The sequence below is a fragment of the Atractosteus spatula genome, chromosome 7 (genome assembly GCF_055471065.1).
Source record: "Atractosteus spatula isolate fAtrSpa1 chromosome 7, fAtrSpa1.hap1, whole genome shotgun sequence".
Lineage (NCBI taxonomy): Eukaryota > Metazoa > Chordata > Actinopteri > Semionotiformes > Lepisosteidae > Atractosteus > Atractosteus spatula.
The window spans coordinates 43,035,353-43,058,670 of record NC_142712.1 but is presented as its reverse complement, the minus strand read 5'-3'; the positions used below and the strand labels follow the sequence as shown (position 1 = coordinate 43,058,670).

At 45.2% G+C, this 23,318-nt stretch overlaps 2 protein-coding genes across 6 annotated transcripts; one reads left to right on the top strand and one right to left on the bottom strand.

Annotated features, from left to right (window-relative positions):
- Window positions 1-897: 897 nt before the first annotated feature.
- Window positions 898-12,729, bottom strand: LOC148831071 (sodium- and chloride-dependent GABA transporter 2-like). 3 transcript variants are annotated; one of them, XM_088920316.1, is made up of 15 exons: window positions 11,578-12,729; window positions 8,747-8,928; window positions 8,380-8,514; window positions 7,168-7,308; window positions 6,689-6,776; window positions 6,475-6,607; window positions 6,226-6,360; window positions 5,765-5,868; window positions 5,255-5,379; window positions 5,040-5,152; window positions 4,586-4,723; window positions 3,609-3,711; window positions 3,209-3,309; window positions 2,276-2,446; window positions 898-1,935 (listed from the first exon to the last, which is right to left on the bottom strand). In XM_088920316.1, exons 1-15 carry the CDS (start codon window positions 11,715-11,717, stop codon window positions 1,771-1,773), a joined length of 1,974 nt encoding a protein of 657 aa, XP_088776442.1. In that variant the 5' UTR covers window positions 11,718-12,729; the 3' UTR covers window positions 898-1,770. The 3 variants fall into 3 exon arrangements, with proteins under 3 accessions (XP_088776442.1, XP_088776441.1, XP_088776440.1); XM_088920315.1 differs by lacking the exon at window positions 11,578-12,729 and adding an exon at window positions 10,515-11,572; XM_088920314.1 differs by lacking the exons at window positions 8,747-8,928; window positions 11,578-12,729 and adding an exon at window positions 10,515-11,572.
- LOC148831070 (CD276 antigen homolog) lies at window positions 4,685-21,931 on the top strand. 3 transcript variants are annotated; one of them, XM_088920320.1, is made up of 9 exons: window positions 4,685-4,745; window positions 13,732-13,934; window positions 16,610-16,715; window positions 17,429-17,776; window positions 18,298-18,573; window positions 19,213-19,338; window positions 19,969-20,037; window positions 20,397-20,468; window positions 20,732-21,931. In XM_088920320.1, exons 3-9 carry the CDS (start codon window positions 16,652-16,654, stop codon window positions 20,749-20,751), a joined length of 975 nt encoding a protein of 324 aa, XP_088776446.1. In that variant the 5' UTR covers window positions 4,685-4,745; window positions 13,732-13,934; window positions 16,610-16,651; the 3' UTR covers window positions 20,752-21,931. The 3 variants fall into 3 exon arrangements, with proteins under 3 accessions (XP_088776446.1, XP_088776445.1, XP_088776447.1); XM_088920319.1 differs by lacking the exons at window positions 4,685-4,745; window positions 13,732-13,934 and adding an exon at window positions 15,415-15,774; XM_088920321.1 differs by lacking the exons at window positions 4,685-4,745; window positions 13,732-13,934; window positions 19,213-19,338 and adding an exon at window positions 15,415-15,774.
- Window positions 21,932-23,318: the final 1,387 nt, after the last annotated feature.

Genomic DNA, 23,318 nt, shown 5'->3' with positions numbered 1-23,318 from the left:
GCCTGGGCATGAGAGATAGGCCACTCAGCCCACCTAGTTCATTTGGTTGCCAGTAACTAATGGATCTCATCCAGCCATTCCTTCCAGTATACTGGCTTCGAGATCATGGCTAGGTAGGCAGTCCCAGACCCCTAACCCTTTGTGTAAAGAGTTGCCTCTTGTTCTCAGGTTTAAATTCCCTATAGTTTCCACGTATAAAGGGGCTGGCGATGGTGAAATTGTCAAGGTTCCTTGAGGGTCTCCATGCTGTAAGCTAGTCACGTCAGTGTGCTGCAATCCTAGACAGGTAACAGAATAACCCCTTGACGTGACTGACAGCTGGGATCCTAACGTAAACAAGACCATTACAGCTGGGGTTCTGCTGGTCTGTAGAGCTCACCGCGTGCCCCCACCTCTTCCTGTGTGCCCAGGTTGGCCTTCTGCCTGGCACAACCCCCCACATGTGACTAACCTTCCACTGCACATAGCCTCCCAGGATTGGCTGCAGTCACAAGGCCCCGCCCCCTTCCCACAGCCAATGAAATGTAATTACACAGAAACAACAAGGAGGCACATTCAGGATCTGGAGAGAGTTGTGGTTATAGCCCAACTGCTGCATTTTAATTTGTGTAGAACTTTAATTAAGATCACCTCTCTCAATCTGCGAACCAACAAGCATCATAAGCTCCTAGATTTTTTTCAGATTTCCAGTACAAGATGACAAAGTTTCTGATTTATGAGTTTTTTAAACTTGAAACAGTAATTTGACTCAAATTACAGTAAATCATATAATGTTTTACAGAATGTCTTTATATTGCCTTCATTCTAAAGATTTTCTTTATTTAGATATTCAAATATTGAATATACTGTACTGTATAGTTCAATGCAGGATGAATTCACAAAGGGAGTTTTTGAATACCTCTTTTTGTCAACTTTAATGTCAAGGTTACACTTTCAGACAGTCTAAAAATACAGCCTTGCTTGTGACCTTTTGAGCAACTCCAGGGCCAGAGTGATGTCACCCCTGATTTTGCCCTAGCTGTAACACTCAGGGTGGTGCTGGAGGTACAAGCAGGTTTCGTACACTGTAGAATTGATCCATCTGTCAGTCCAGCAGTGAAGTGAAGAAAAGACACAGGTGAGCTCTCCTCCCCGTCCCCTCCCAAACATTCACATCAGCTAGAGAACTCTTTAATTTAGGTTAGTAAAGCACCTTTCAGTGTTGTAGGTCTTGGCACAGAGGTACTTTCAGGTGACTTAACACCTCCATGCCGGGCTCGACTCCAGCGATGTCACTGGCTCAGCCCACATGGGCTCGGCTCAGTGTCAGCCTCCCAGGGAAACTTCAGTATGGCCGCTCCTCCCTGTCCCATCATGTCTGATTTGTGCGATCAATACTGATCAATACGTTCTCCTCATAAGCCTGACTGAGCTGTAATTCTGGAGTTACAGTTTGCAAATAGAGTAGGGCAGTGAAAGCTCTCGGCTGTAAATGATGCCAGCGATGTTTTCTTTAGACAGGACTGTTTTCAACTTTCCATGGCCACTGGTGAGCCTTGCTGTATTGTGTCTTAGTGTTTGACAGTCACTGTGCCAGATACACTTTTCGTAATTAAGGCGGCAGCCTTGGCTCTTCCTGGGATGGAAAAATTAACATCATCTGAATCATTTGGCACTAGTCAAGACTCAGATACCCCACACCTCAAAATTGTGAATTAAAGCACACAACCTCAGCAAACCCTTGATGAGCCCTGTTGTGTTCCAGCACGTAAGGAGTCATAGGCAGGGGCCCTACAGTGGTCCAGAGTCCTGGGTGAAGTCTGTTGGCCTGCTGTCACCATGTGGCATGTACTTCCCAGCACACCTGGAGGGGTCAGAAGTCAGAGGGCGGAAGGCTTCCTGCTGCTTCCTGGAGAAGAGCAGGTCTTCAGAGGGCTGGCGGAGAAGGTGCAGTCTCTGCATGGGCCAGGATAGACACACAATCAGAGGGCGGGGCATGGGCGGGGTAACAGGAGGGGGTGGGGCCTTGCATACCTCCTAGTGGCCCTGAAAATGCTCTTAGTCACATGATCCTCTTTTGCCATATTTATCGCTGTGAAACCTACACACTGCTGTACTACACAGGATGTGAAGCAATGTTGTATGAAACAGGATAAGCAAAAAGTTGCTGACAGATTGCTTTGTTAGATCTGTAGTTAGATAGCTCATACCACTGATGACAGAGATTTGATGACAGACACATGGTACCACAGATTTCGGAATGGACATGTGCTTGATGCCTCCTGTCACAGCTTACCTGTCTCAGTGTCCCTGGGGTCAAAAGCATTTTATAAACCATCCAGAGGGGGACCATGAGAGTGGACGAGAGGGTGAAGTACCAGCCAACCGCATAGCCCCACCAGGGGTACTCATAGGTGTTGTTGAACTTCAGAGGCGTGTACTTGACCAGGGAGAAGATGAAGGTACCCTAGGGACAGAGATGACAGGTGTAAGACAAGAGCTCTGTACAGAGCAGACAGGTGTGAGACAGGAGCTCTGTGCAGAGGGGACAGGTGTGAGACAGGAGCTCTGTACAGAGGGGACAGGTGTGAGACAGGAGCTCTGTGCAGAGGGGACAGGTGTGAGACAGGAGCTCTATGCAGAGAGGACAGGTGTGAGACAGGAGCTCTATGCAGAGAGGACAGGTGTGAGACAGGAGCTCTGTGCAGAGGGGACAGGTGTGAGACAGGAGCTCTGTGCAGAGGGGACAGGTGTGAGACAGGAGCTCTGTGCAGAGAGTACAGGTGTGAGACAGGAGCTCTGTGCAGAGGGGACAGGTGTGAGATATGAGCTCTGTACAGAGGGGACAGGTGTGAGACAGGAGCTCTGTGCAGAGGGGACAGGTGTGAGACAGGAGCTCTATGCAGAGAGGACAGGTGTGAGACAGGAGCTCTATACAGAGAGGACAGGTGTGAGACAGGAGCTCTGTGCAGAGAGTACAGGTGTGAGACAGGAGCTCTGTGCAGAGGGGACAGGTGTGAGACAGGAGCTCTGTGCAGAGAGTACAGGTGTGAGACAGGAGCTCTGTGCAGAGGGGACAGGTGTGAGATAGGAGCTCTGTGCGAAGAGGACAGGTGAGAGACAGGAGCTCTGTGCGGAGAGGACAGGTGTGAGACAGGAGCTCTGTGCAGAGGGGAAAGATGAGAGACAGGAGCTCTGTGCAGCTCTACGCTCCACTGGGGACACTCACTGTGCAGACGACCGGGGTGATGTAGAGCCAGCAGTACTTAATCAGAGGCCTGGGCCGATAGCCAATCATGTCCTCAATGTTGTCATAGAGACGGTCAGCACCTGTGGAATTAAGTCCAACAATTACTCTAACAAAGGTTGTGAAGGTTAACCAGAGGAGTTGAAAAGACAAGATCAGATAAGAAAGCAGAGGGATCCTGGTAAAGCCGTCACAGGGAGGCAGGCAGAGCGATATGGGTGAAAGATCATTCTTTTTAATTCAGTGTTTGGCCACAAGGGGGAGGAACTGAGCCGGCGATGGTTCCACCAACAGTGAGTTAACCTGATCAGTGCCTGACTGCAGGAGCACTGGGCTGGAGAAGAAAAGCAGACAGGAGCTGCAGTGTGACCTCTGTACTCACCGTACACCCAGCCGACACACACAGACTGCAGGATGGCGATAAGTAGGATTGTCATCCCGCTGCAGGCGTAGTAATCGAACAGCTGGAAGACATACAGCCCTCCCTGTCGCAGGAGAGAAAACAGGACACGGTCAGTGTCCCCTCCCTCCCTGGCAGGCCCCAGTGGGCTACCTCCTGCGGTCCCTCAGTGCCGGTTACTCAACACAACAAGCTGGGGTGTGCTGCTGGCATTTTCCTTTGTAAACACAAGCCTTTAATTGTTATTTAGCAGTTTTACACTTTAGTTTTTATTCTTCTGGTATTAATCCTATTTTATCAAGTGTACTGTTTAGTTAAACATTCATAGTTTTTTCATTTAAATTATTTTAAAAGACGTTTGGCATTCTTTTTTGTCTGCGCTGCAGTACTCTTATCTGTTTCCTCCTGTTGATTCTGAAAGCTGCTTTTCCCTCGTGTCTGTAGCTTGGTGTACTTTTCCACTGTTTTAGAAACTGGGCAGCTTTGCAGAGTGTTCTCTTCTTCCCAATAATTAAGTCAACTGTATTTTCTTAAACACAATCCTGGGTTTGTTTTTAGGAAATAGCTTGTCTTGTGCCTTTAATATTCTGTTTTTAAACTATAACCATGTCTTCTGTTTACTCTGTATCCATGTGCTCCTAGTTCACAGGCTGAGAGCTCAGCCTTGTTCCATCAGCGCTTGCTTTTTTAAAATGATCAAACCTAATTTTAGACTCAGCCTCTAGGTAATAAAGTCAGACACTCCCCTGTTCTCTCAGCCCACAAGATGTAAATAGAGAAACTTGGCTATGTGCTATCGTTTTAAAGCATGGATAGAGTATATTTATATATCTATAAGAGCTGTGTAATCACCTCACCCACAATTCCAGCCAAACACAGCGGGATGCCTTGATACAAACTATTGCACTTCCCACTCCCTGCAGGCCAAACAGCTCTGCGCCCTTCACAGCTGCCCTCACCTCTGTGACCATGGGCAGCCCGGCGAAGAAGCTGACCACACTGATCCCCAGCAGCAGGACCTTCCGGCGATGCCCTCTGTAGAAGAAGGAGGGGTACAGGTCTGAGATCGCTGTGACCAGGGACTCCAGCCCGACAAACTGAGGGGAGGGAGACACAGAGGTCAGAGAGACTACTGATAGTCACTACTTGTCTGTCTAGCAGGTCTGGGATTGCAATGAGAATTGCACAAGACCAGGGTGCTAATGCAGGAGAAGGCCAGGCCTGTCTTACACATGTACAGGGACAGGACAGGGAGAGGAACTTGCTAGAGGTGAGGGTGTGGAGCGAAGGGAGGGAGTGGACATACACGAATCCCAGATCCTCCACAGGCCACGTCTTGAGCCAAAAGGATCAGAGTCGAGAAGGGACCCAGAAGTCTCTGTCAGGCTGAGGAGTATCAGCAAGTGTCCCTACCTGGCTGTCCAGCCCCAGGAGGATGATCATGAGGAAGAAGCAGGCGGCCCAGAGCTGGGGTAGAGGCATCATGGCCACCGCACGCGGGTACACAATGAACGCCAGGCCAGGACCTGCACACGTGCGCAGAGAGACACACAGCACATCAGGCAGGATCCTCCTAGCAGTAAAGTCTAGTTTAGAGCCTCTGCTCTGTCTCTTTAGGAGCACCTTACCTGACTCTGCCACAAGCGAGATGTCCACTCCCTGCTCGTACGCCATGAAGCCCAACACAGAGAAGATGGCAAATCCAGCCACAAAGCTGGTACCACTGTTCAGGAGGCACAGGTAGACGCAGTCCCTGGGACAGGAGAGAGGCTGACTTTAGGTGGTGTTGGGGAGGCTCATCTGGAGGCCCACTAATGCTCTTTGGGGAGGATATCTCCTCATTCATTAGAAATCCTTCACAGCTCCTCCTAAATTGCTCACATGTTCTGGACATGAATCAGCCAAGGTGCATGGGGGTTCACAAACAATTTGTAATGTTTTTTTCCACAAAGTATTTTATGAGAAGATAGAAAAACAGAAACAAAATCTGACTGTTAGTGTGTCCTGGTAATTAGGATACCAAAGCAGAGATCTTAATTACAGGCCGACATTCTGAATGTATCTCTCTTTTGCATTCTGGGATTTTATCGCCCAGAACTGCCCCGTCCAGCCCTCTCTTGGTCCATGAGCGCCCTCACTTGTAGCAATTGTTGTTGTACTTGTTATAGCTGCCCAGAGCCATCAGACAACCCAGACACAGGGCGTAGGAGTAGAAGATCTGAGTCCCTGCGTCCATCCACACCTGCCACAGAAATAAAGACAACGCCATCAGGTCTTTACTTCAGGTTTTACCTTGAGGAAATCAGTACCATCACATTTAGGGATTTTCTGTGCAAGGCTACAGTAGAGGCAGCAGTCAAGCAGCTATCTAGAAGTTCCATTTCTGGAGAGTCTCGTCTGTTGTACAGACAGGTTCTGGGCACAATGTAACTATCACCACCAGCAGATGATATATGCCTAGTCCCAATACTAGCTCTGAATTGGGAATACCCTGAGAATAAAGTCCAACCCAAGACTAATCTTCTGAGATAAGCCTCACCGCTGTTCCTTTCCTCAGCCCAGACCATAAGCATGCGTGCTCTCATGGGCTCAGGACTACCTGTGGGTCAGCGAGACGGGCTGGGTCAGGGTAGAGGTAGAAGATGATGCCTCCAATGGCTCCAGGCAGGGTGAGTCCTCGGGCCAGCATCACCACCAGCATCACATAGGGGAAAGTGGCTGTGAAGTACACCACCTGAGGAGGAGAGAGAACTACGTCCTCAACATGACAAAACCTGATTGTTTCTCAGAGAATTTCCCAGAACACCCCTCCCCCTCGAACAGCAGGTAGTGGGCTCCCAGCCCTCACCTTCCCTGTGGACCGCACGCCCTTCCACACACAGAAGTAACAGATGACCCAGGCCAGCAGGAGACACAGGGCCAGCTCCCAGCGCAGGCTGCCCACCTCATCAATCCCACCGGAGATAGTCAGCACCCTCCTCCTGCAGGGAGGGGAGAGGTCAGGACCATCTTTCCACCTTTATTAAGGGGCTGGAACTGCTTTGCGCTCTGTCAATACTTACTCCCAGAACTCCTTCACGGGTGAGGTGGCATTGTCCAGGGCCGTCCAGTTAGCTGTCTGGTTCTGCTTGTCAAAATCCATGCAGGTGTCTGTTGGTTTCAAGGAAGAAGGAATGAGTCATTGTAACCTTGTTTTAGACTCCCTGTCTACTAGTGACTGTATTCCAGATCTCCCAATCCCTCTGGTGATGGCATTCTAGTCCCCTCCAGTGTCTGTGTTCTAGACCTCACTCTCTCTCCTCATCTCTCTGGTGACGGTGTTCCAGACCTCCCAATCCCTCTGGTGAAAGTGACCCTCTCCAGTGACTGTGTTCTAGAACTCTCTCTCTCTGGCGATGGTGTTCTAGACCCCCCCCCCCCCCCCTTCAGTGACTGGGTTCTAGATCTCACTCTCTCTCGAGATGGTGTTGTAGACTCCCTTGATTTCTGTGCCTCTTACTTCCAGATCAGTGGTTCTCAATTTTGAAAAAACAACCCACACCTGTGTTCCAGGTGTTTCCACAGCTGGCCCAGGGCAGCTCAGAGCTGAAGGAGGAGAACAGGTAGAAGAAGGCCCAGGCCAGGATGATGATGTAATAGATGGTGGAATAGAGGACAATCAACTGACCCCCATAGCCCAGTCCTAGACACGGAAAACAGGGGATTTAAAATGCCTTTTTAATGACTGAATAAACACCCTGCAGCTTGAGAAATCACCTCATGTGGCTTCTGTTAATTAAAAGTACAATCTTGGCTCAGCGGCACGCAATAATTAATTTCTGCTTAGTGTAAGCTACCATTTTTATACGTCCGCAGTAGCTGATCCATACCACCTCCTAAAAATGAGATATTTTGGCATCCTCTTAGCCCATAAAATATTAGTTTCAATACAGTCATTTGGAAACGTCAGACATGCTACTTCTCAAAGGTTGGCTTGTATTCACATAACACATCAGCAGATGTGTAGGTATTGTATTTTAAAGTTCTCAGATATTTTTACTGATGACTAATTCATTTAAAACGAGTTTGTTTTAATTGGCTTAAAATATGTAAAATGCTTGCCTTGAAAAACATCCAGGCAGGACTGCAGCAGGTTATAAAGGGTGTGTTTGATTTTAGAACAGGGGGTGGCAGGTAAATGGGTGAAAGGTGAACAGATCAAGGTTTTCCACTGCCTGACAGGCCAAGCCACAAGCTGAGTGGTGTGTCTGGGCTTGGTCACAGTGTGACAAACAAAACTCATTTTTTTGTCTTTAACCCTTGAAAAGCCCTGCAAGCTTGTAGCTGTTATCTCCGCTAAACAACATGTAGCAGGAAAGCAAAGCATGACCCAGTGCAACAAAAGGGAAGGCAGGTGAGCAGAGGACTCCGATCGTCAGCCTTTCACAATTTAGGGCTTTTGGCTTGTTAGAGGGACACCCTGTTCTCCCTTAAACAGTGTGCAGATGACAGTGGTGAAATACCTACTTACAGAAACTAATACAGGATCCTTCTGTTCACTCTGGTAAAGATAATTGGCTTAAACAGGCCTTTCCTAACACAAATTAATGCATTATAAATGCATCAATCAGATAATGATAAGATTGATTAGGGATGACCATACCAAAACCCAACCATGGAAGTAATTGAAAGCACCTGCTGTTTGAGCACTCCTGGACTATGCGTTCTACACAGCCGGTACCAAGTGAATCTGGATGAAAGCCCAGATACCCACCTTCAAACAGGGGGCAGATCTTCCTCCAGCCAGTGATGCCCCCCTGGCTGGTGTACTGCCCCAGAGACGTCTCCAGCAGGAACAGGGGGATCCCACAGGTAAACAGGAATAGGACATAGGGGATCAGGAAGACACCTGCAGGATGAAAATACAGTGTTAGTCCAGTATCACTAAATTGACCTTCCTGTGCTGGAGGAGCTGGGGACCAGGGAAAAGCAGCAACTAGTAGCTTGCGTGTAAATACAGAATAGAAAGTAATGCCATTCTAACCCAAAGCCAGGCTCCATGCTATCAGTGCTGCTCACAGTCACACAGTTAAGCACGCTGCAAACTGCCATCTCAGCTATATTAACAGTCTCCTTCTCACCTCCTCCGTTTTTGTAGCACAAGTAGGGGAACCTCCACACATTGCCCAAACCAACAATCTGTCCAGCAACAGCCAGCAGGAACTCCAGCTTGCTTTCCCACTGGCCCCTCTCCTGGATCTCCTGTCCCGTCTGGGGCAGGGCAACATCGAGCCTGGCTGATGCAGCAACGCTCTTCTCCATACTGCTCCGAGGACAGCAGCGGGAAAAAGACAGGAAAACACTCTGATCAAGCATGCGCTCTTCTGTGTGGCTTCCGTCGCAAAACCCTCCCAGTGTTTTCTGTGGAATACCATGGTAATTTCATCGCTGAGTGTGGTAAAGAGGAGTAAAATATCGATAAAGCACAGAGAGGAGAGGTGAATCAGCACGCCTCTCTGGACAGACGTTAGCAGAGCTGTCCCTCTGGGTTGGATGTTACCCCAGGAACTGCCCCGTGATTTGGAGACTCTTGGCTGGCTGCGTGGTGGAGGCTGAGATTGAGCGGTGATGTATGTGATAGTGGCAGGCGTCAACTTCTTTACTGATTTAGTAAGGCACAGCAAAACAGTGACTGACCGGTTGCTTTCGTGGAATTAGAACAGAAAAATCTGACACAGAAAGAAAATCCACCTGTTGCCCAGCTCACTCCTCCGGGGTGTCCCGCAGAGCACTCCTGCGAGCTTCAATTGCCAGGGAAGCAGACAAGACGTAAAACAAGATATTTCCGCTCCCCTCAGGCTCCCCTCCCTACCTTCTGGCAGATATCTGCCTCCCTGTCACTCAGCCTGATAAGGTTATCTGAGCACTGCGGGGGACCAGGATCAGAGACCCAGCCTGATGTTCAAATACGTCGTTTGTGTTCCCAGCTCTTGTGTGCCCTGCAGGGGAAGCTGCACTGCCCAAATCTTAAGCCAGGGTAAGATTGCCTGGCAACCTCAAAAAGAAAGAAAGCATTTGGCAGGCATAACTATTAATTTTCTTGAGGAAGTATACTCACATTTCTTCTACCAGTTCTGGTTTTGTATCTTGGAAATTGGGCTCAGTATCTTTTGATGGGGCTTAGCTGAGTCTATGCAGCAGTCGTTCAAGCTGAGCCCCATCCTTCCACAAGGGAAGGGGGGTCCATATCCAAGCAATTTCTGCTGTTAAAAGATCCTGACTTCTTTTTTAGTCACTGTGCTGAGCCAGGATTTTAGATGTGCAATTGTGTACTTTAGAGAAAGAAAAGAGTTGTAAATACTACAGCACAAAGTGTTCATTTTAAAGCATGATACCTACTCTCAGCTTTGTATGTTCAATGTAATCTTCCTCTCGGCCACCTGCTAACCCAACTCATCAAGAACCAGAGGGGTAAACTGGTTAACGGACCGTGCCAGTTTCAGTCAAACCACTTCAAAGTGTGCAGAGCAAGCAGGCATGCCCGTGTTCCTGTGCCAGTCTCAGCCCACTCCACAGCATGCAGAGCAAATGCCAGCCCTCTCCACAGCATACAGAGCGAGCAGAAATGCCCTTGTATCTACACAAGCCTCCGGCAGGAAGCTTGAGGAGAAAGACTCTGCAAATCCCCCTTGCTAAGACGCTCTCATGACTGTGACCTTTGGCCTACATTCAAGAACTGAAGCGAGTTTTCAAAACAATGCTTTCAGTTTTGCTATAAGAAGGTCAAGGCACCGGCCACACAGCAGGAAACTGAAGAATAGTCAAGAGCAGCAACAAGTGCAGCAACAACGAGGAGCAAGAAACAATCACAAGAATGGACAAGAACATGAACCTGCTCAGTGCAAGTACCTGCTGTAGGCTGGAGGCGTCCAGGAGTTTCACTGGCTGGAAGTCTGGCTGTGTTAAAATAGCAGCAGAGAGCTGAGCTGCAACATGTCCCCTGTCTCCTTCTCCAAGCCTCTGGCACAGTGAGTCTGATCATCCATGTGGGAAGTTGTGTGCTAATGTCCCAGTGTGAGTGCATGTGTGTGTCAGTGTGTGGGGCGGAGCCACCGAGAACTCGCAGGGCTCCCTCGGCGCTGCAGGCACCAGGGGGAGGGATTAAAGCCTCGATCGCTCCCCCTTCCCTGAGCTGGGGCCAGTAGGAGCTCATTGCAGGGCTGTGCCACCCTGCTGAACTCGGCAGCTGGCATGACCGCCCTCCAGGGCTGTCCCACAGCTGCTGACCATGATTCACTATGAAATTAATAAAGCCAGTGTGTGCCACCGAGCCCACACCTAACAGCTCCCAAATTAGACTGGGCTTCTCTGAACAACCCAGAGTGAACTGCTTTCTGGTCACAGCCTGACAGTGGACAGTTCTGGACGGCTGCACCTTTGTCTCTGTGTGGGCTTTACTTTCTCTGTGCTCCTCCCTTTTGGACCAGAATCTCTTTTTGTGCACTGAGCAGGAGGTGTCAATGCTTGAAACCCATTATCTGTACTGGATCAACGAAGAGCGTTTTGTAACAATGGAACACTTCTGAGTGTTTTAGATTATTACAAAGGACAGTAGTGAATTTATTATTTGCAATGATCTTATATGATCATAGCAATTGTAACTTAACTATCCGTCCATTTTCAGCCCCATTTTTCCCAGTCAGAGTCTGAGCTATTTAACTTAGGTTTAAAAGATTAAAAGGTTTTCATGAAAACTGTAACTAGACCAATAATATCGAAACTAAATCTTGGCAAGCTGATCTGTGTCACTCCACCTGCTCTAACCACAGAAATAAACAATCAGCTCCAGCAGGTGAGTCACTGGAATGTGACTGAAACTCTCCTATAGGGACAGAAGACTGCCACTGCCTGGAGTCTCTGTCTCCTCACCACTCCACTGCACCCTGCCCGCTCTATTGCAGCAATCGGTTACCTTTGTGCAGGTCCTGGTGCAGCACAGCCTTCACACCACAGCGCTTCAGCCTGCTCCTCCTGGATTTCCCCCTGCACGCGTACTGTACCAGAGTCCAGGCGGCTGGCACCGACAAGGCCTTTATAGGGAGGTGGTGACATGTGTCGCTGGAATGACCCTTGTCAGAGCCCAGATCCTCACTCCCATGGACCCAGTCAGGCCCGGCCCGGTTAACCAATGGGTGCTCTGATGGGTTACTGCTCTAACCGCGGGGAGTTACAGGCTGACTTATAAACCTCCCCATTCTCACCCCGGCCAACTCCAGCCCTCGCTTCCCATAGGCCCAGCTCCTGGCCTCAGGGAGACGCCACTGCAGGCTCCAGCGGTTTCACAGCAGCCTCCACCAGGGGAGGAAGGAAATCCATGGTGCAGGTAGCCAGACAGGGACACTAGGACCCACGTCTCACGCTCTTGATGTGTTGCGCAATAAGAGCCAGCAGGTCTCCCCTCCATCCTGCTCTGTCGCTCTCCATATTCCTAGCTCACGCCTGTCCAGTGGAAACCTCAGCACCTCCTCTGCTCACCTGCTCATTTCCTGCTCCATCACAAGGAGAGAAGTGCTGTGTGTCAGCAAGCCTGAAGCATGGAGTATAATAGTGTTGCTGGTTCTTACTGTTCTGTCATTGTTCAATGCCTGCTGCGTCTTACAGACATTAGCAAGTTGCTCTCCAGTCATGAAGAAAAAACAGATCCCCTTACCCTGGCTGGATTAAACTTTAGAGTTTGTAGGTGGCTACAGAAGAGCTGTGAAACTGTCAAACATACAGAACGGTGCTTTCTGCCATAATACAAATAGTAAGCAGATCCTGCGGTTCATGAAACATCTACAGACTAATCAGATCGGCTAAAGATTGAACGTTTGAAGATTTTCTGCTGTGGGAAAACTTGTGACTTCAGGCTTCAGAATGTAATTGAAAATGTACAGGTTTTAAAGAGCCTCAGAATTATATAAAATGTAATTATATTGAATACCTGTATTTTCAATGACAGTTGTCTTGAGTATTACACATTCCAACATCATCCGTACAAACCGACTGTCTGTCTGTTCGAATTTTCTATTATTTTGATTATTTTGTTTTATTTTGATAAAGTCTTTTTTATTAAGCAATCATACAACATTGTAGGCCATTATAGATTAAATTGTCAAATACTTTTGTAGCAATGAGAAGAATAGTGGCCAAAATATTAAGAACATCATAACATAAGAATGTGTATAAATGAGAAACACTATGATTGATTTCATATTTCAGCAGTTTGTTAAATGGCTCGTGTCTAGCTTTCTGAAATAACTCAGTCGGGTTCACAGACAAAACCTTATTGAATGTCTTGAAGGTGTGTAGGTTTCAGTGCACATAAACACTTCACAGTGTCGGTTAATAAAAACAAGAACTCAGGCTTCTCTTCAAGTCACTATGTCAGCACACTCTCTCCAAGCTTCTATCTCCTGATCCTGTGTGTGATGTGTGAGTTTCTAAGTCACTGTCACTGGTTCTGTCCAGCACTGGAGTGTCTGAATTTTAACTACTTTTACACTACTTTCAGGAAAGTTTTTCCTCAAATTCTTAATCTTTTCGTTTTTTAGAAAGAAGAACCAAAATGACTCTGAGACTCTCCAGTTTTCCTCTAATTCAATCTAAATCACAGTTTTTCTTGATTGCTTAAATGCAATTCCTGAAGCAGTACTGGCAATGTCAACCCAAATCTATTGTACTATTTTATTTTGTTTTACTCTATTGAACAGCGAACAGTGAACACAAACTCTATTTTAATTTGCAAATTTACACACTACCAGTGCAAAATGCCCTAAGATACTAAACAGATTTATCACACAGCTCAAAAAGAAAAAAAGAAAAAAATGGATATTGTACAAAATGTTATAGTACATAAATCCAGTAAATCAACAAAGGCGAGTGGTACAACTAAATGAAACCAAACAAAAGTGTAAAAGGAAGAGACATAACCGATCAATTGTACACATCTCACTGGCCTTCCCATCTCTTTCTTCATGGCTAGACCACAGATTTTCAACCACATCTCACAGGAATGCAATGAACGTGAAACCATTTTGCACACCGCGCTCATCTTGTGCAATCACCCGCGGTTCTGTCCCCACAGCCAGCATCCAAGAGAAACATCCGATTGGGAGGCCAGTGGTCACACGCCTTCCACAAACTTCCCAATGGGGTGAGGGAGGAATTCCATGGCCATGCAGGGCAGCTGTCCTTTCCCTGACTGGAGCAGAGTGGAGAGAGCTGTCACTGTCCCGCACCTCTGCAGGACCGGCGAGTCAGCCCTCACCAGCGGTCTGTCGTCTACAGGTGCCAGACTACATGTTCAGTATCATACAGAGCATCCGGGAAAACAGACGGCCTGTGTTGTGGGGCCGAGTGGTGAGGATGTAGGCAGTGGCACCATCACCTGGAATGGCGGCTGTCCTGGTCCATTTACTGAGGATCTGTGTGCGATAAGGTTCCTGCCCTGTTGCCATTGTCAAGCCCTGATTTAGAACATGGTGCACTCTGGTGAACCTTATTTCATTAGAGATATTTGCCTGTCTTCGCCTTTCTCTTCCTCACTCCCTGGACCCGGCAACTCACACACTCACATTTGGACCCTCTTCCTCTTCCAGCTACCTGTTCCTGCTCCATCTTTCAGCAACACCAGCTCACTGGTAACTGGTTGATCATTGGTGGATGGCTTCCTCTTTCACACGTCAGGCAAAGTTAGGAATCTGGGAGTCACACTTGAAATCTGCTTTCATCCTAGCAATATTGCCCACATTAGGCAATTTCTATCAATGTCCGATGCTGAGAGCCTGATTCATGCATTTATAACATCAAGGCTTGATTTCTCCAACTTTTTACTCTCCCTACCTCTCCTCTCAACAAGTTGCAGTATGTCCAAATCTCTGCAGCTAGACTTCTAACTCACATCAGACCCTGTCAGCATGTCACTCCTACGCTTAAGTCTCTACATTGGTTGTCTGTAAAGTCACATATTCAATACAAGATCCTGTTACTGACTCTCAAGGCTCTAAACAATCTGGCTCCATCATACATCTCTGAACTCCTCCATGTTTACACTCCCTCCCGTGGGCTCCAATCAGTTGAGGCTGGTCCTCTGCTCACTACCCAGGACTAAATCACAGACTTGTGGTAAGGGGGCCTTTTCTGTTGTTGAGCCAGTGTTGTGGAATGACCTTCCTCACACTCAATGAGAGACAACATCTTTAATTCTCTTCAAATCTAAACATAAATCTCACCTTTTTTACCAAGGCCTACGTCTGATTGCCTATATCTGTAAAATCTGTATGGTCTTGTTTATTATTTTTCTGTGTTTACTTTTTATTGTCCTTTTTTTGTCTTTTTCTTTATTCCTGATGTACAGTGTCCTTGTTATTAGTAGTGATTATTATAAAATTAATAGTAATAATACTATCAATATATAATATAGTAATATTATTATCAATATAATAAAAGTAATTCTATAATTAGTAGTAACTGCACTGTGAGTGTGCTTAAGTATCACTTGATTGTTGAACAATATTGGCAGTCAGGATTTGTACCTGTGAGTTCAGGCTGAACACACATTGAATTAGTTGCTTTCAACTGTGAATTTAAAAATGCATTCTGCTTCTCAAGTCTTACTCGATTGGTTTGTGTGCCGATTGCAGAGATCTGTATCCTTTGGTTTGCACAATATGCTTAACGTTTGCATTTTGAGTGAACACAATCATAAATGATATAGTGTTTCGCCAACCACGCTACTATTGTGGGGAGCTGTTTTGAAAATCTAGATAACCTTTCAGTAATTGCATTTAAGCAATTGAGAAACTATAATAACCTTATAGGAAGGTTTTGGAATCTCTTTTGTGGTAACTGAGGCATTTGAGTTGAGTTGAGCGGTGTCGGGCCGCCCCCTGGCGCAGATATAACGTAACAAACACATTTCTAGGAATCAGGAAGTTCGAAAGGTCGTTTTGTGTTGATTGAATACTTCGGTGCTTCTTTTTATGTGCAACCTGTTTTTTTGTAGCTTTTGTTCAAAGAATATCGGTCATCACAGCGGTTTTACGTAAATTTCATGGACAGTACTTAACCACTAATTTATGGAAGCCCGTTTCCGCCAGGGCTTCTATAGCTGTTAGGATAATCTTGTGTAAGTACATTTTTAGTTACGATAACGCTGGTGTGGATTTATAAATTATGAATAGAACAGTATTTGAAATGCTATTGTTACACCTTGTTAAACGCAAAAATGTTTATTGTACATTATTTCTGTTCCCTATTATTTTTTAAAGAAATATGTGTTGTGAATTGTGGTTTTTAAAAGTGAAAGTAATTCGTGATTACGTCGTTTTAAAAGTATTGTCAGTCCTTTCTGTGCTAAACTGTGATTGAAGCAAGCAAATATAACAGTAGTAACTAATAAATACTTTATTTTTGAAATACTGTATATATTTCTGAGTAAAATACCATATGTCCCTCTTTAAGATGTTATCCATTACGAAGTTTGCGCTTTTTGTTGGGGAACACTGGAACTATACCCCGCTGTTTCAGTGTTTTGAACACTTCAGTTTTCAAGATTAAACGTCTCTTAATGTTGTCTTTAAAATGATAGGATCCATTTGAAAGTGTGTATAAACCGCTCCTAATCCTTGCGTCCCGTTTATAAGAAATACGTTCATCTTCGGACTTCAGTATTAGGATACTGCACACTGGGAAACTAGTTCATCTTCTTCAAACTGCTCTTCAGTGCTGTATCAGGATACTGCACACTGGGAAACTAGTTCATCTTCTTCAAACTGCTCTTCAGTGCTGTATCAGGATACTGCACACTGGGAAACTAGTTCATCTTCTTCAGACTGCTCTTTGGTGCCAGTTACAGACTGGGCATGTGTCTGTATAGTAGTGTGTATGAGTAGTTGTTCCTGAGTGAGCGCAAAGGTGCTTTAATTGCCATAAGCTGAGCAAGTTTCTCTTCTCTTCTCCAGTTCTTGTCATTAACCAGGAGACACAGAGGCTGAGGTCCTGCCATGCTGCTACGGACCCTGACTGTGTATATGCTGCTCTGCAGAGTCAGTCTGAAGACCCAGGCAGGTAAGAGAGCTGTCCTGCTGACCAGCACTGTCCAGGGCTCTCTGCTCTTACTGTGGGTAGCCCAGGACACTGTCCCTCATGGTCACTGTGCTGCTGGACACTCTGATAGTGCAGGTCTAACAGTGACCCTGACCCTGATGACCAGCACTGTCCAGGGCTCTCTGCTCTTACTGTGGGCAGCCCAGGACAATGCATAAGAATTAAGTACTGTCCTGTACTTCGGTATATTCTTTTTAAATACACACAAGCCTTCATTATAAAAACAACTTAAAATGGAATAAAAAATAAAAGGTAAATTTCTACTTTTCCTATCAGAAAATGCATGAAATGAAGACCAGCTTATAAGAGTGAAAATCTGCTCATTAAATAAAAACGCAGGAATTACTACATCTCGTATAAATGAAGACCCTTACATCGGTTTCTCGTATAGCAGGGGACTAATGTCTGTTTATTGTCAGTGAGATGTAATGTCTGATTTACATTCTCCAAGTAGTTGATTTCAGAACACATGAGGTCAGATCCTATTCTATCACACAGATACAGGTCACACTGTGAAGTCAGCCAGTGTGAGAATCAAATCAAATCCTTAATGTAACTCTGTTCTCCACCAATTGAAAAGTAGGATTAAGTATAAGGTTTTGAATGTGTTTTCTTAATTACTCTCTTACACTATCCTGGGCTGTGGTAACAGCTGTTCTGTCTTGTGTCCACAGATGTTCGCGTTGTTGTCCCGAAGTCCTCAGTCACTGGCCCCTACCAGAACAGTGTGACCCTCCTCTGTCTCTTCTCCAGTAACAACTCTGTCCCCATTGGGAATGTCTCAGTGCGCTGGGAGAAACAGCCCAACATTACTGTATTTGCCTATGAGAACGGACAGGAACAGCCTGATATTGAGAACCCAGCCTACAGAAATCGCACCAGCCTCTTCTCTGATGTAACTGTGGGCTCAGCCTCTATTATGCTGGTGGACCTGTCCCTCTGTGACGCTGGGACATACACCTGTCGAGTGAGGAGTCCTGACAGTGGCTACGGGGAAGGACAGCTCACCCTCTCTGTGGCTGGTGAGGATTTCTATGGGTTTTTATTTTTCCCTTTCTGTATGTGAGTTGAGAAGGCGGCCACAACCATAGGCAGACTGAAGAGAATGTAACACTACACTGAGCGTCGTGTACAATACTGGGAAATGACTCTGGCTGTTACATTGTAATACCTGTTCATTCTATCACAGTTCCTCTCATTGCTCCAGAACAGCCTGTTCCTGCTGACTGTGAGGCAGGGCTGCATAGCAGTGCGTCCTTATTGCATTGTTAATGGGACATTTTTAGCATGTTGAATATAGGTTGCAGAAAAAAAAATCTATTTTATTTATTATTATATTTATTTATTTATAAAGATTTCTGTATACCATCTCCAATATTAAAATGAAGGAAGGCTGTAAGTTGTATTTCAGCAAATGGGCAGAACTATGGTGTTTCGTAGAAGGCCAATAACCTGTTTTATGTAGACTGGTGCAGGTGTCTGAGATTTCCCTGAACTGATCACATCAGTCCTAAAGTTCTTCATCTTCTCTATGTTCTTATAGCAAAGCCACTGAGCTACAGCTTCAGATACGATGACTATGAAAGCCTCAGCTTCCACTCCTCAGGATGGTATCCGAAGCCAGTGGTTTTCTGGACTGACGAGCTCAACAGGAACATCACGGACCACATCAACATTACTGAGAGGACAGATGGGCTGTTTGAGATCAGGTCCACCCTGTACTTTCACACTGAATACACCCAAAAGAAGATCTATATTGTTTGCAGAAACCCATTTACTGGAGAGCAAGAAATAAACATCTTCCAGCAAACAGACAAAGGTATGAATTTATAGATACAATAAATATGTATTTCTCCTGGTCAGAATGCAGATCATTGAAGCATTTCTCTTTTACTGTCTCTTTGATATGCTTTCCTGTTTTTAGAAATACTTGCTTGTGTCTGCAGCCCTGTTAGTCTCTTACCACAGGACTTGAGTGGTTGCTGTCCTGTTAGTAGTGAACTACATAAAATAATTAGAAGAATAGAAGTTTTGTTTCATTAAAACCAGTGGGGATCTCAGATTAGAAGGGAAGTGGTTTGGTTTATTCTATCGTACCAGCAGGTCAAGATCGAGGGAGTAAGGCTCAGATACTGGTGCAGCCAGATTTGTTTGGGTTTCATTGCACCTGAACTCTCCACTACATACTTGTTCTAATTATTTGTATTGTATAGATAACAGTGTCCTTAAAGAAGGCAATATTTTGAGTAATCAGTTGTGAAAACCCTCAACACAAATCTCAGAAATCTTGTGAATGATTTCTTTAGTTAACTTTTTAAATGGCTCTTCAGGTTAGGACAGAACCAGAAGACACTAATTTCAAGAACTACGTTTGAGACCCCCGGTCAACAGTTTAACAAAGTCTTGTAGGAATGAATTCTCTTCATCCCTGTCGTTCTGTCTGTCTCTGTACCTGCAGGGCCTCCCCAGCGTCCCCAGTACAGCAGTTATGTAGTGGGAGGAGCCGTAGCTGCAGGAGTGGTGGTTGTGCTTCTTCTCATTGCAGGTCTTTATAAAAAACTGAGGCATCACAAGCCCAGACAAGGTAAGAAGGACATGAGCTCTGACCACTGTAGCAGACTTGGCAGGTGTGTACAGCACTGCAGGTTCCAGCTGGTACAGTACAGGTCTAGTAGGTATATGATGCCGAATACTGATGCTGGGGCACTGCAGGAGAAGGCCCTGTCACCCATAGAGTGTAGACAAGATAAGGGGAAAGACAGGAGACTAGAATTAAATGATAGTTGTGAGCTGGGGAGCAGGACGATAGAAACTCAGAGAGGTACTGATGTGTCAAGCCATGCAGAGCCTTACAGGCGAGCGTGAGCATTTTGAAGTCCATATGAAATCTGACAGGGAACCAGTGCCAGGACTCCAGGATAGGAGTAGTGTGATCACTTGCACTAGAACTGGTCAGGATTCTGGCTGCCAAACCTTGGACATACTGAAGTTTGTTCAATGTGGATTTAGATACAGTAATCAATTTGAGAGAAGACAAAAGTGTAGACTAGTTTTTCAGCAACACTTAGTGACAGCATAGGATGTAGTCTGGTGACATTTTTTAGGTGGAAGAATTATTTTTTTACAGTCATCAGTGACTCCGCTGTCTTAACCTGTGGAAAAAATCCTGCAGAGAGACAGGCTGGATCACTGACAGGTGCTAGCTGTGTTTCAGGCCCAGATGCTGGTGGAGCCGATGACTATGAACCACTGGACGTAAATTACCAGCATGAGCCAACAGACAGTAAGTGTGACTGAAATAAACACCAAAGACTACCGCTCCCACCTTTAACAGTGTCATGCTGTAGAAACATAGCCCAACTCTGTCATTTACTGAATTATCTATTGTCCTCATTAAGAGTCCTTCATTAAGGCTGTTAGGGGTCTCTGATTTGGCTCCTGTGTTATTAGGACAGACATGTTTCCTCTGAACCTGTCGGAACAAAGATTAGGAGCTGGAAGTGTGTGTTGTGTCTGTGCCAGTGTGAGCTGTAACTGCCCTGAATTAAACACAGATCAGTGACTCCACTGTCTTAACCCAGCTGTGGAGAAACTCCTGCAGAGAGACAGGCTGGATCACTGACAGGTGCTGCTGTGTTTCAGGCTCAGGTGCTGCTGGAGCTGATGACAAAGAGCCACTGATCAGAAGAAAACATCGGCGTGATTCAATAGATGGTAAGTGTGACTGAAATAAAAGGTAGTAACCCAGTTCTGCAGATACGGAACAGCTCTCTTCCTGTTGCCTGCTGGGCACTCTGGGACAGTGTTCTCTAGCTTCTGTGGGAGTGAATTATTCCTGATTTGCATGCCCCCAAATCATTCAAGAAGCCATGATTTGGCTTCTTGAATCTCACTCCTTCTGTATTGAAAATAATGAAATATTTTGTTCATTTATTGAATATTCAAATATTGAAGAATTCCTTTTTGATTTATTTCAGCTCCCTGGATAAATATGTGATGAAGAAGAGTTGGAGGTCTCAAGAGAGGACAGTGGCTGTGTTAGTATTTTAGAAGAAGATTAAGAATTTGGACACTTTGTGAGCTGGATTTCTGGAAATATCTGAGGAGTTTTGTGCTTTTATAGACTAATGCTATGGCCCATTGGTCCCTTGCTGTCAGAATGCTGGGCTGTTCCCCCTTGTACAACACTTTATTACACGATGACGAGGAATAAAGTCCAGTGTCTTGGGAAGCTCAGTGGAACTGTACTGTTGCAGGTTACCTAGCATGAAAACATCACTGATCCATTGGAAGGAGAGGAAAGCTTTCTGCTTTTCTGGTAATGTAGTGAATTTAAAATACCTTCCAGCTGTTTCTTAAAAGTGCTCAGGCTTTGGGTGTCAGCCACTGGCCAGACACCCACAACTCTTAGTTCTATTAATGAAACTCGGAATACTTTGGTGATTGTTTTTTATTGTCTGTGATTAAGTGTGTTTGTTGAATAGAATTTGTTAAACATGTTTGTAGATGTGATTGTAGAAAAATCTAATGTCACATCCCTGACTTTGTACTGACGTCCAGTCTGGACTGTACACACTCCTCCACACACACTCTTACACACAGACACACCTATACACTGATCTTGCTGTGATTTCATATTGTAATTTTGTATGTATGTTAGGCAAAGTTAGGATTGGGAGCATTTTTTAGAATATATTTTTGAATTGTTTTTAAAGAAAAATGCTATTTTTGTACTTTAATAGAAATAAATTCCTTAAACTATCTCCTGGGGCTAACTCAAGTGGGTTATCAGTTATTTTCCTGTAATTCTCTGTTATTTATTACTACACTAATACTATCCAACTTATAAAAAGATGCACTAGAGTATTAGCAGCACTTAATGTTTGGGGAATTAATATTTTTATATAACATTTTATAGGAACAAGTAATACTGTAGGTTTATTCCATGCTGAAAAAAAGAAGAAAGAAAACACAATGTTTCAGCCTTGGAGCCTTCTTCAGGTGTGTCATAAAATATAACATTTTATATTTTGTTATTTCTTCCAGCATATTTGTACATTTGTGCATGGTATTCTACTTCACACTGGGTCTGTAAAACCCAGTTTATTTTGGAATATATTTAATTTTCTTTCACACTGTAAAATTCCCATATTCCCTAATAAACCTTTCCCAATGAATCCTTTAGCATATCATTGATGCGGTGTCTCCCAGACCTGCTGATCCTGGGCACCATTTCCCTACTGTGGCACTTCCAATATTCGATCCTTAATTGCTTAATTAACCCAGGTACTTAAGGATTAGCTGAAAAAAAGACTTGCAGTAGCTGGAGTCCAGAAACCAATGGCTGCCCAGCCCTGGCCTACATGTTATGATGATGACTGTAATATCAGCCCTTGTGTGTCTGTTGGGCACAGTTCTCAAACCCTGATCCACAGACCCTGCTGTGGCCTCCAGTAACATAACTGAGTGAATGGTTTCCCGCTGTGGACTGCTTTTCAACCTATATGGTTCTCAAAGGAGGAGGAACTTCTAGATCTGATCCCTGGTATGAACTCTGGAATCTAGGATCAGACTTATGAGTGTGGAGGAACAGTGATCAGTAGATGCTTAACTATACTGAATCAAATACCTGAACTGTTACCTACTTGTCTCCACTGACCAACAAGAGTCTGAAAGTACATCAGGAATGGATTTGACCAAGAATTAGATTGATAAAACATGGCCTGATTTCTTTTATAGAAATGTCCATGTACAGTACATATGTCTTCAGAAGGTCTAGGTTGCAGGCCTAAATGGCTGCAATAATAGTGTTTGCTGTTGTGGCTGTAGGACACACTACAGGCAGAGGGGAGATAAAGAGAGGATCTCATGTGATAAAAAATGAGCCTGTTTAACTTATAACTCTGTAATAAACTGGTCTATGTTAAGTCTTGAGAGTCTTAATTCTTCTGTGAAACTAATAAGAGTTGTGGGTTCTCCACTCTTGAGCCCAGAGCTCCTCTCTCCTCTAAGCAGAGTTGTAATCCTTTGAATGAGATTTACAATCGAGGAGCTGACTCTCCATGGTCATGAGTAGGGTCATGAAATGAAATGAGTAGGGGTCCAACACAAAGAGCAGATTCTCTTCCTGAGGGGGCTCGGTGTGGTCACACACAGGCACAATCTGGACTCGAACTCGGAGACAGCGATGATGAAAAGCACCATGCAGGAAGGTGGAAAGTGTTTCCAGGGGTGGGTTTGTGAGTTTCAATGGGGTGAAAGAGGTTCGAAGAGCCCAGGAGCATCGTTCCTGCCAAAAGCTTCAACTTTTTTCACGAGCCTCACAAACCAGAGCAAGAGCTCTTGGATGAAACTTGATCTGGACTGATTCATACAAAATAATTCCGCACACAGTAAAATCATCTCCATTAAAGCTAAATAGTCCACCCATTGACTAAACTATGGCCGTGTGACTGTACTAAATAAAGCTATTTAGAAAACTGATGAAAACCAATAGATTAAACCCTTGTTCCTAAATACACAACTTATGTGAGCAGCTAAATGACCCTGCAACTCACAACTGGC